Below are 12,339 nucleotides of genomic sequence, written 5' to 3' on the forward strand. Positions count from 1 at the left end.
GTATTGGTTTATCTTCAGCAAGTGTTACATAAATGAATGCTATAAAGATATAATTGCAACTTCTATGTGGCAGGATTACACACGTAATGCATGATGTCTACCATGTAATTTTTTATAATTATTTTGTTTAAATCATATGTTGTAATATATGTCTTAATTTTTTTAATTTTTTTTAATTAATGCTAATACTAAAACTTTATCAGTTGAGATAGACATTCTTATAATATTGATTTTGATGATAACAAATCATATGTGTTATAGGTTAAGAATGTTAGAGTCTTTAAAACTAGATAAATTATTCTGGACGGAAACGGCTAATCGTTTGCTAGAAAATGGCTAACCGATAAATTCTAGAGAAGAATTTGTCTGAAAATGATAAATCGTTTACTGGAAATGGATAGTCTATATTCTTAGCAGAGTCTCTAGACAAAAACGGCAAACCAACATCATCTAACAGTGACCCGACAATTCAAATTGCTAAATAATTATTTTGTTTAAATTATTTATGGTATGTTTGTGCATATATTAGTTAAACAATTACTTTGTAATTGTAAGTATGACTTAAATGTTTAGTAAAACTGTTTTTGAAAATGGTACTACCTAACAAATATTCTCTATTTTTATCATTTTCAATTGTGTCTACTGAACGCATATTATTATTTTCAATTTTAAAATACAAGATACAGAAAATAATATAAGACACATACTGAAATTTGAAATACAGCAACTGCAAAGAATCATTTTCATTTTCATTTTTTTTAGAAAATACAAATTTAGAAAAATACTAAACAGGCCCTAAACATTGCTATAAGTTGGCTGATATTAATTTATTTATAATTAAATTATTAGCAAGATTGTTTCATGGTTGGTTAATGTATTAATTAAAATTTTGCAAATAAATTAATTAATGTAAAAAATATTTTTTCAAGGGAATTATTGTAAAAGTAAGAAAAAGTAAGGGTAAAAAATATAACATATTTAATTATAAGGGAGTTTTGAGATATTTTTTAAAATATATGAACTAAATAAATAAATAAGTTAAAATATAGGGACTAATGGACTCAACCTAATCCAACCCAATTGACTGAACCTAAACTAGTCCAACCCAATTTAACTTTAATGGATTGAGTGGTTATTATAAGTTAATTGGGTTAGGTTGGAAAAATTATAATGAACTCATCTAACTTAACCCAATCCACATAAACAACAACAATAACAACAACAACAACAATAATAATAATAATAACAATTCTTAGTTGCAAAACCCTAAAAATCTAAAATGACTAATCTATTTTTTATCTTTTTTTATTCTATTATAAAAAAGACTATTTCATTCTTATATCTACTACTATAGACTTTAATTTCAAAACTAAAATTACTCTCTCAAATCTTAATTCTCAGTCAGATGAGGTGCTTCTCTGCTTTATCCATCCTATATTATTTTTGTTTTATGTTTTGAATACTAGATTGTGAATAGAATTTTTATGCTATAATATATTTATATTTGATTTCAATAAGTTTTATTTCAAGTTTCATTTTTTTAAAATTTTGATTTGATCTTTAAGTTGTAAACTAAAACTCAATCCAATGACTTAAGAAGTTGGGTTGAATTGAATTGAACATATTTATTTAAGAGTGCTGCTATTTACTCCGAATTTGCACCCTGAAATCAAAACACACCGTTTGCTCTGAGTTAATCACGTGTCCATTATCTTGCTTTATGTAAAGGAAAGGAAAAAGCTGGGGAAAGAAAAAGCAAAAGCAAAGTTGTTTCTTCACGTGTTTCTTCAATCAACGTGTGGGCCTAACTAGAAAATTTGTTGTGTCCAGCTGTGGTCCGCTTATTTTACTTTGCTTTGCTATTTCCTTCCTTCTTTATTATTTCCTTATTCTTTGCTATTTCCTTCTTTGTATCAGATGATGATACATGCATCAAACACAATAACGAAAATTGAACGAGAGCAAGAGAACGAACCATCAATCAAGAGTTAAGGGAAGGGGGGAAAAAAAGAGATTGAATTAAGACGCAAGTGGCGTGGTTGAGTGGATTTGAAACCAAAAATGGAATGAAATCCTCCTGACTTAACAAATGAATCTGCCTGAAGAAAAAGAGTGCTGCTAACTGGAAAGAGAAATGGAAAGTGACGAATCTGCCTGAAGAAAAAGAGTGCTGCTAACTGGAAAGAGAAATGAAAAGTGAAAGCAAAATGTTTACCTTGCTTTACGGGCCTAACTAGAGAAGTATAAAGTGAAAGCAAGGAAGTGGAAAGTGAAGGCAAAATGAAGCAACGCGTGTGGAGAGAAAAAAGTAAATGGTGCGTTTTGATTTCGAGGCACAGATTCAGGGAATAAATTTGAGGTAAATAACTTTTTCCTTTATTTAATTGGGTTCGATTGATTTTATCTCAATTTTTTCAATAACAGATTAAGCCCAACCCAAAATCAAATTATGGGAAATTGACTTAAGATCTTAAAAATAGTGCATTAGTGATGGTAGTATATTCAATTTCTATAGTATTTTCTACAATTTTTTTTTATATAACGGGAGTTTATTGGATTTTTTTCATAATTTCCCATTAAAAAAATAAATAAAAATAAGTGAAGAGAGTAATTGAGTAAAGATCGCTACCGAGTTAACAGAACAATCCCGGATATATTGGGTCCGGAAATCACGAGAGTGGACCACAGACCTAAATATACGCAGCCAATTTGGAGGGCGAACCTAAATACACGCAGCCTATTTCTAAATACACCTACTCTGGTAAAACTTCTACTGCAAGTCATTTGGAATCAAATCATAACGACGACATATCAGACAATAGTTACTCAATTGCTAACTTTGTATGCCATGTCATGAGCTGACAAATATTAGAACACAACATGCCATACACTTTTTCCTCAGGAGAACAAATTATATTACTTATCGTTTAAAGTAAATATTAGAAGATGACATGAAATACAGTTTGCACACTGGCGTAATGAGTGTATGACAAGTCGTTTATAGTAAATATTAAAAAGACAACATGTCATACCATTTTTACTCCGGATTACAAATTAATTATATTACTTAATACAAAAATTAATAAGAAAAATAATAATATTAGAAATATCAATTTATATTGCAATCACAATTAGCTGAGATACGAATTGAAATTTTAATATTAAGATCTTTAACGTTATTTTAAAAATAACATATCATCGAGATGGAAAAAAAAAGAAATATGACATTTGCAAAAATTTATTTTCAAATTTAGTCTCTTCAATTATGGATTACTACCCTCTTACAGGTAGATTAATAGATTACTTTCAATGGAAATGTTGGCACCTATATATCTTTTAAATAAACTAAAAAGAAAAAAAAGAAATATTGACGACTATATATAAATTCAGAAAAATACTTCTGCACTTTTTCAGTTATATTACTCAGCAATAAATTCTCATCTGTTATGATCATGGTTAACGGACTTAGACATACACGTGTCAAAATAATAAGTTGTCTCCCAAGTTCTTGTATAATCTATGTCGGCAACCAAAATGGTGAGTTGAATACTATCAGTTTCCAACCTTGTTGTTTAGTTGACCAACTGTTTTGTTCATGTTCTTCCGTTCTTACAGGTGAAGTTTGATTTAGAATGAGCAGAAACCAATGCCGTACCGAAGGGAAAGAAGTTTCCATTCGATGGAAAACTTGGACGTTTTATCATTGTAATCCACCGGTCTTTACCTACCCATGCAATCTTCAAAAACGAAGACCCGTTGCACCTTCTGGGTTCCTGACAAGTGGCAAAAAAATTTTCAGCACGCCTGAGATTGGAAAATTAAGTCTAGAAACCCATTACCGTGTTTAACATGTAACCAGAATCTTCTTTCTATTTTGAAAATGAAAATCTATATATCAAAAGCCCTATTAGTCAAGTCAACCAAAACAACAATTTTCTCCTCTCTCTCTCTCTCTCTCTCTCTCTCTCTCTCTATATATATATATATATATATGTAACATGTGCCTCTCATCTCTTAAACTTGCTTCATTTCATAAAGAAGTAGTTAATTGAAGTCATCCAATTCAGTTCGTTGTCAGCAATGGCTTTGTCCGGCAAATTTTTGTTTCTGGTTGGAGTTCTCACGCTTTTCTGCACCACGGAGGCCATGAAATCCAAGGTCACCCGCATGCAATTCTACATGCACGACATTGTAAGTGGGCCGAACGCGACCGCCGTCCGCGTTGCAGGCCGGTCCAATTTCACAAGCCCAGATCCGATTAAAGCCATGTTCGGATCCGTTTACGTCATGGACAATCCGCTTACCGTGACGCCCGACCCCAACTCGACGGTAATCGGCCGCGCCCAGGGCATCTATGCTATGTCATCGCTGCAAGACGAGTTCAGCCTCCTCATGACATTAACATACGGGTTCACTAGTGGACCTTACAATGGCAGCTCTTTTAGCGTCCTTGGCCGGAATCCGGTGATGAGCGAAGTCAGAGAAATGCCGATAGTCGGTGGCACGGGAATATTCCGTCTAGCTCGAGGATATTGCCTAGCAAAGACCTCCTCCATGGACCAAATGGACGCTGTGATAGGATATAATGTCACGTTGTTGCACTACTAAAAGCTAGACTATGGTCATTTGATTCTTTGTGTACCGAATAGTATATGTTTTATTTCTTTCGATAAAATAACACATGTGATTTTGATTTTTGAATTAGTAATCTTTTTGGGCAGTAATTATGAACATAGTGATGTGTAGTCGACGTCTAAATCTCCACAAATTTCTCTTCTTTTTACCATGTTTAGAATCATAACTGACTCACTAATCATCATGGGTTCACAACAGTAACTCCCCTAATTCATTCAATCACCCATTTCAAATTCAAATTAATGGTCCACTCCCTCTCACAAATCAACTGTTCTTTCTCTGTCTCAACAATCTCTCTCAAAACTCTTAACACAAGAAATTTTACAAAAAGAGGACAAGAACATCAAGGAAAGAAAAAAAATTAATAATAATAACAATGTGGATACACTGGTCAGTCACAAGGCTCGTTAGATGGAGAGTCAGAGACTGGGCATCATGTTTCACTGCTTGCAGATTCCCATTAGGTAAACCCAAAAAGATAAAAATGAATACAAATCTTAAATATATATTGAAACGTAAATATATTTTGTATCAATTTGACATGTTTGCAGATGACGAAACGGATACGACATGTCAATCTTCATCGGCTCAAGTTTACGACACGAAGGATAAGACGGGCAACAGGAGCGGCAAAAATTTGTTACGGCGAAACAGATGGAACAAGAGAAGATGTGCGAGAACAAACATGACGAGTCCATCATCAACACAGGGCGGGAACAATAACAATCCTATTTCAGCAGAAAACGCGAGTAGTATTAATAATGACGCAAGCTGGCCGAGTTTTGCTGACGAAGATTACATAGTCTTTTGCTTCAAAGAAGATGGAGCATTTGATGTTGTGAAGGATTGCAAATCAGAAGCTTCCAATCACATTGAGTGCACAAGGAGAAGTTCTTGGTATATCAATCGGAAAAAGGTTAGCTATATATATATATCTATGTACACACCACGTTTTATAATTTTTAACACTTTAAAAATAAATAAAAATAAAAAAATACAAAAACACACTTACGTGTTATTTCTTTGTTTCTTTGGTGTAAAAATAGAGTAGTGATGGTGAGGAAGCAAGAACAGAATATATCAGCCGTCATGATATTATCCCAACAAGTGATGCAGAGGTCATTACTGCCAAAGAGACTAGTTCAATTTGGGGTTTTTTTTTTTTTTAAATTATTATTTTTATTATTATTAAATGGGATACCATTTGATAGGATGAAGAAGAAGAGAGCATCTTCATGGATGCAGAGACGCCTTCGAGCAGAATCCAAAGGGAATATCAGATTGAGGAAATGGTGTCTGCGGGATCAAGTGATTCTTATCAATCAGACAACAGCACAGGCTCTTTTGCCTTTCCTGTGTAAGTTTTGAAGTTCTGTTAATTTGTAACAAAGAAATTCGTTATGGCACTTTTGGCCGTCGCTGAATTGGTGGATTGAAATAAATAAATAAATAAAAATATTATGCAGGTTGGGGTGGGAATGGATGGGAAGTCCGGCACAGTGGCCAAAATCAGAGGGATTACAGTTGAGGAAGAACAAGACCCGTTCTTTGACTTTTCAGTGTTGTAGATTCTGAATGTCAATCTCTCCCTCCAAAATTTTTATTTATTTATTTATTTATTTAAACTTTCCAGGACGGGATAGTACGTTGATTTACTACTGATATAATAGTCAATGGTCTTAGAAGATTTTTACTGTTAGCTATAGAATGTGGATTCATATTTAAAGGGGCAAGAATATACCCAGTAGTACTACGAAACGATTTGCTGAATTTGTTGTGTGCCAGAAATGTTTGCTCATTGTCCGTTTATTGCAAGAAGAGACATTTCTTTCGGTCATTAAACTATATACGCGCAAAATTTGACTTCTCTGAGGCTTCAATGCTTCATAACTGCCAGAAACTTCAACAGCTAAAATTAAATTAAATACAAAAATTTTCAAACAATAGAATATCATCGGCTCATGAAACACGAAACTACTAAAATTTTGGTCAGCATATACAATAGATATGGATATCAAACTTGGTTCAACAATAACTTATAAAGTTGAAACCATTGACGGACTAGTCAAATCCAAAAGACTGCACAGTCCTTGGAGTATTGCAAGCTTCTTGGAAACCACTAATTGGCAGCAATTTGCAATCTCTATCTCTCTCTCTCTCCCCCTGTTGAATTTACACAATCGTTCGTGTTACAGAAAACAAATACCACATAAAACACAGATGAAAGTTATGACACCCCCACAATAACCTTGGGTGTATGTATATAATTACCAAGATGCCATAGTATTGGGGAAAAAGGAAAATGAATACACAAGTTACAGTATCAGCGTGGCCTTTTATGTCAGTACATGAAGGATGTAGCATGAAAATTTAAGAGGAGCTTGTGAAATCCCAACATTAGAAGAGCACCAATTAGCTTTCCCTCCTACTGTTTCTGAAGACAAATGACTGAAGATGCAACCTTGCACGGGCTGCAGTGGCCATAGATTCTTCGTCTTGCTTTTCTTTTGCCATGGCAATAGCAGTAATGTATGCTTCTCTAGCTTCTTCCATTCTCTGCATCTCCACATCATCCAAATCATCCTGCTCAATCGAAAGATAGAAGTTACAATATTTGCAACAAAAGCAAACAACAGACTAATATTATATAGCATCCGAAAAAATTCTCGTCAACAACTAATTGGAATCATAAAGACATTATCACACAAATTTCAAAAGTAGAACATAGTATGTTTTGTCAAATAGCACTTAGATGATTTAAATCAAATAATGACTTCAAAGTGCAATACTATAGATATGATATGCCAAACGCTAAGCATTTTGTTTGCTAAAAATAAATTAAACAGCATCCAAGATCATGCAGTGGGTAAAAAAGCAAAATAGAAAGAAATAAAGCACCGCTAAGGTGGAGGACAAGAGCTTACGATATCAGAAAGATAATCAGAATAGTAAGGTTTGATATCATAATCATCATCAGCATTAATGGTTGAATCATTCTTTATCAAGCCTTCAAATATCTGCATAAATGATGACATCTCTCCTTGCATAGACTCCACCTCTTCTTGGAGCTTCTCTGCTTGCCTACTTACTGTCATTGCTTCCCACTGTGACTTTTCCAAGGCCGCTTGCTTGTCTGCAAGTTTTATCTGTTAAGGAAGATGTTAACAACATGAGATAATATGTTCCATTTATGTTGCTGCATGCATGTGTGCAAGAGAGAAGAAGAAGAGTAGATGTTAACTACTAATGGGAAACTACTAAGCAGTTCACTACACTCATTCAAAAACATAGCTGCGGAAATCTAGGTACCTTTGCATCAGAAAGTTGTAGCTGAGTAGACTTAATTAAGGAGTCCTTTTCTGCAGCCAGGCGTTTCAGCTCATCGAGTTTCAAATGAACAGCATTCACCTGACTCTTTGAACTCTCCAATGATTTCAAAAGTTCATCCTTTTCGAACATCTTTCTCTGCAGATCCTCCACTTGTTCTCTCAATGCAACCAACTCTTCTATTTCCTTTTCTGAAACCAAAGCCCTGGAGGAGAATATTGAGAAGCTATCGGCATCTTGGTTACTGTTAGCATTCTTACCTAGGTCTTTATCTCCATTGTCCTTCTTCCTTTTGGGTGGAAGGGATTGAGCCGCGTTCCGACCTTTTGGATCAGTTGTCTTCAAATGAACAGAAAAAAATAATAAATTCTCATTTGACAAACCACGTAAAGCAAATAGAGATGCCTCACCAAAACCAAAATTTTGGAAAGAACACAATACTCTCGACAGCAAAACTTGAATGTTGACAGAGTCATATAAAAGAGAGATCTTAAAAGGGAAATATTAATTCAGAATGTTATTATAAGTGAGATTTGAAAGATAAAGTATTTATTAGCTTATACCTTGGACCTGTTAATTCAAATGTCAATGTATGTAATGGGCTAAGGTGAGTATGCTCAAGTGGATAGTCTAGTGACATGCAACTAATTACATAGCAAACAAATGAGTTTAGAGTTTTGCAATGGACATTTCATAAAAATAAGATGAACAGAATATCAACATCAAGCTCTCTTGGTTGAAATAGACTTTATCAAGCTTAAAAATATGATGGTTTTGCATGCAAACGCAATGGTTTATCCTTACAAAATTCTACAGTTAGTTGGCATTTGAACTCAGGAAGTGTAGCTTATGACCAGAAAAATATAGTATAGTGGATCAGAGAAATCATGATTCTTTCACATGGAATTTGGTGAGGTTAATGAATTCTTCTATTTTAATCGAGTTTTTCCCTCCAAATCCAACCCATAAGTCCCCTAATTACCAAAATCACCAAACACTTGTCTTCGAGGGTTAACAATGCCTTACAAGACCCAACCAATTATATAGCACGAAAAACAACATTCTCCTAATCCCCTAACCAATATAGCACTACAATCCACATTCTCCCAATAAGATAATACCTCAAACCCTACTTAAAACCCAGAACCAAAATGCCATTCCAATTGCTGAAAAGATACGAACTTGTACTGTAACCAATATAGCACTACAAACCACATTCTCCCAATAAGATAATACCTCAAACCCTACTTAAAACCCAGAACCAAAATGCCATTCCAATTGCTGAAAAGATATGAACTTGTACTGTTTTACAAATCATAACCAACCAAATCACTAAATATCAACAAAAAAAAAAATCCAAATCCAGCTGTACTTCTGCCTCTAATCTTAGACAAATAAATAAATGAAGTAAATGGAAGAAGATAAATTACCAATATCGCAGAATTGATGATGCCTGTTGCACGATTTAATTATATATGATAAATAATTTACATAAAACCCTTACCTTTTTCAATAAGGATTCCCTGGAAGGCGTCTTAGTGTAAATCATCGAACCACGCCGCGTAAATGAACTGCTCGCTTTTCGATCCTATGCAAAAATCAAACAATTTCTTTTTTTGGTTAATTTTAAGTAAAAATTAAATTAATTAATTCAAGTTAAAAAAACAGAAATATACATACAATGAGGGACTGGACAAGAGGGACGATCTCGACGAGGTCTTTGTAGAGGTCGCGATCGACATTGCTGTTGGTGGCTCCTGAGTTACCAAGTGAGGGCTGAGCTGCTCCGCGCTGAGTCGGTGACGAGTTGCCGTCTCCAGTCAGCCACGACGATTTCGAGTCTCCAAACGCCGAATTGTCTTGTAAATCTACAAAGTGCTGAGGCTCGAACATTCTTCTTTTTTTTTAATCTTCCAAAAAATTTAAATTCAATTGGAGATTTTTGTCGATGAGAGAATTGAAGAGATAGAGTGCGAGGGTGAGTGAGTGAGAAGATACTCAACGGAGACCTTAATTTGAATCTTCTATAGATTTGGACATGGATATTTTTCAACGTCACGCAGAAGGTAGCTTGATTTACCAAAATACCCTTTCAATTTTACCATAATTGTTTTTTCAAATTAATGACATATCGACATATCGTATAGTCATAAAATGCATTGCCACATCAGCTAAAAAGTGTATTAAATTAATATAAAACCTAAGACTCAAGAAATAGTGCGCGCCTAGCCACATAGGCATAGCACAACTTACACTACATAGTTGATGGTTCTAAAACCGAAACATAACTTTTTTTTGGGTGTATTAAATTATTTGATATCTAAAAATTATATTAGATCTCGATTAATCTAAATTTAAGTTGGGTATGATTATTAGGGCAGTAAAATTTTTTCCACAAATATTTAACATAACTACATTCTCAAACCTCAAACCTTAAACCTTAGTTAAGGTAGAACAACCTCATGTCAATTAATCTATGTGTTTGTTGGTCGAAACATAACTATTTTCACTACATAATTGACAGTTATAAAACCCAGAGGAGAACAATAGTACTATGCAATAATGGTGCATTTACTAATTAGTAATCAAAATAGACATGAATTAAACTAGAATGAGAATGAGGAATATAAATCAGAATGAATTGTTTACTTAAAATTAGAATGAATTGTATTTCCATTAATATATTCATTTAGTTTAAGAAATGGATTGAATTATTTTAGATTCTGAAATACCCTTAGGTAATTATTTTTATTTTTATTTTTATTATTATTTATTATCATCATTGTCAGGTAATTTTTCAAATACACGACTGTCGTTGAGCACGTGAACATAGAACAAAACTCACCTAAAACAATCATTATAATGATAACGAAATCAACATAAACTTTAACATATCAAACTTCAATTCAGCAAATAACAAAAGTTGTTGTACATCTAACAATATAATTCCAATACATGTTCGAATAGTAAGTAAGTTTTAAGAAATCAAAAGTTGTTATCATAATTATTAATATGCTCAGCCCAAACACTCTAGGATGATTATAAACCCCCTGGTTACTTCCTTTGAAACAACATAAGTCACACAAATATGTTTATCCACCTACGAAACAAAAAGTAGAAATTTATCAACTAACTATTATAGATATTAAAGAAATAAAGACAACAAAAATGACAAGTATGTAAAGTTCAAAATATTACATGTGCTTGTTTCCTCTTGCCTCCGTACTATTAAATCTATAATGGTCATTTTGCTCAATCTATTCACCACAAAATATAATAGGAACGTGTACTGAAGTCATTTCCTATAATAGTATAGCACGCAATTATACAACAAATAAAAGAATAAAATCATAGGCATATAACAGTGTGCGGAACATTTTGCCATTTACACGACAACAGTCGTATAACTTGCTAAAATACACAACCATAGACTAATAAATAATTAGAGAACATATTTCTTCCCCCAAAAAAAAAAAAAATTTTTTGCACTAATAGAATACTAGAGTCTCATAATAGATGGAATATTTTTCGCCCTTGCACGACAGCAGTCGTATAACTTACTGAAATACACAACTACAGTCGTGTAAATTCTTGTATATACGAATGCATTCATATAATTTACTGAAATACATGACTGCAGTCATGTAAATTCAAGCATACGACTGCAGTCAGGTACATCGGGTGTAGAATAAAAGTTTTGACTATAAATTTACATGACTACTGTCATGTAAACTTTTATATACACAGCTGCATTCGTGTAATTTACTAAAATACATCACTGTAGTTGTGTAAATTCTTGTATACATGAATGCATTTGTGTATGCTTGAATTCACACGACTACAGTTGTGTACATCGAGTGCAAAACAAAAATTTTGACTACAAAATGACATTTATACAATTATAATTAGAAGATCCATCACATAGCAGTGATATGATACAAATGTAATGAAAATGTGAGTTGTTTTATTGTGTATCATAACCCAAACAAAACACTAAAAATAATATAATGTCAAAAAAATGCATAAATAACACAAAATAAATATAAAGTTTAAATTACCTTATTAATTGGATGAATAATACACCTAGTTGTAACAAAAAAATCTCAATAAATTACCTGTTCATGAGTGATTTTGAGAGTATGAAGTGATTTTTTGTTATGTGAAGTGAAATGGTGTGAAGAGTGAAATAGTGTAAGTGAAATGGAGGTGATTTTTGTGGGCTTTTTATTTTTCTTTTTAAGAACATTTTAGTTAATATACCATACAAAATGGCATACCTACATAATTTTCAACTATGGGGTATATTTACATAAATACCCTATTTTTGGGGTATATTTAATTAAAAATCCTATTTACAATATATTTAATTTTCTTATT

General features: G+C 33.0%; 3 protein-coding genes across 3 annotated transcripts; 2 read left to right on the top strand and 1 right to left on the bottom strand.

The window, feature by feature from the left end:
* The first annotated feature begins 4,019 nt into the window (after nucleotides 1–4,019).
* On the top strand, nucleotides 4,020–4,608 carry LOC112100386 (dirigent protein 23-like). The gene has a single exon (XM_024189807.1). It carries the CDS (start codon nucleotides 4,081–4,083, stop codon nucleotides 4,606–4,608), a length of 528 nt encoding a protein of 175 aa, XP_024045575.1. The 5' UTR covers nucleotides 4,020–4,080.
* A 403-nt stretch (nucleotides 4,609–5,011) lies between these two features.
* On the top strand, nucleotides 5,012–6,210 carry LOC18048372 (protein BREAKING OF ASYMMETRY IN THE STOMATAL LINEAGE). Its single transcript, XM_024186957.1, has 5 exons — nucleotides 5,012–5,099; nucleotides 5,187–5,551; nucleotides 5,682–5,753; nucleotides 5,847–5,992; nucleotides 6,102–6,210. The coding sequence occupies exons 1-5, from the start codon at nucleotides 5,012–5,014 to the stop codon at nucleotides 6,208–6,210; spliced, it is 780 nt and encodes a 259-aa protein (XP_024042725.1).
* A 400-nt stretch (nucleotides 6,211–6,610) lies between these two features.
* On the bottom strand, nucleotides 6,611–9,999 carry LOC18048373 (protein MICROTUBULE BINDING PROTEIN 2C). Its single transcript, XM_006440756.2, has 5 exons — nucleotides 9,643–9,999; nucleotides 9,467–9,550; nucleotides 7,945–8,301; nucleotides 7,560–7,781; nucleotides 6,611–7,218 (listed from the first exon to the last, which is right to left on the bottom strand). Exons 1-5 carry the CDS (start codon nucleotides 9,853–9,855, stop codon nucleotides 7,048–7,050), a joined length of 1,047 nt encoding a protein of 348 aa, XP_006440819.1. The 5' UTR covers nucleotides 9,856–9,999; the 3' UTR covers nucleotides 6,611–7,047.
* Nucleotides 10,000–12,339: the final 2,340 nt, after the last annotated feature.

The sequence above is a fragment of the Citrus clementina genome, unplaced genomic scaffold (genome assembly GCF_000493195.1).
Source record: "Citrus clementina cultivar Clemenules unplaced genomic scaffold, Citrus_clementina_v1.0 scaffold_3, whole genome shotgun sequence".
In the NCBI taxonomy this organism is placed as follows: domain Eukaryota; kingdom Viridiplantae; phylum Streptophyta; class Magnoliopsida; order Sapindales; family Rutaceae; genus Citrus; species Citrus x clementina.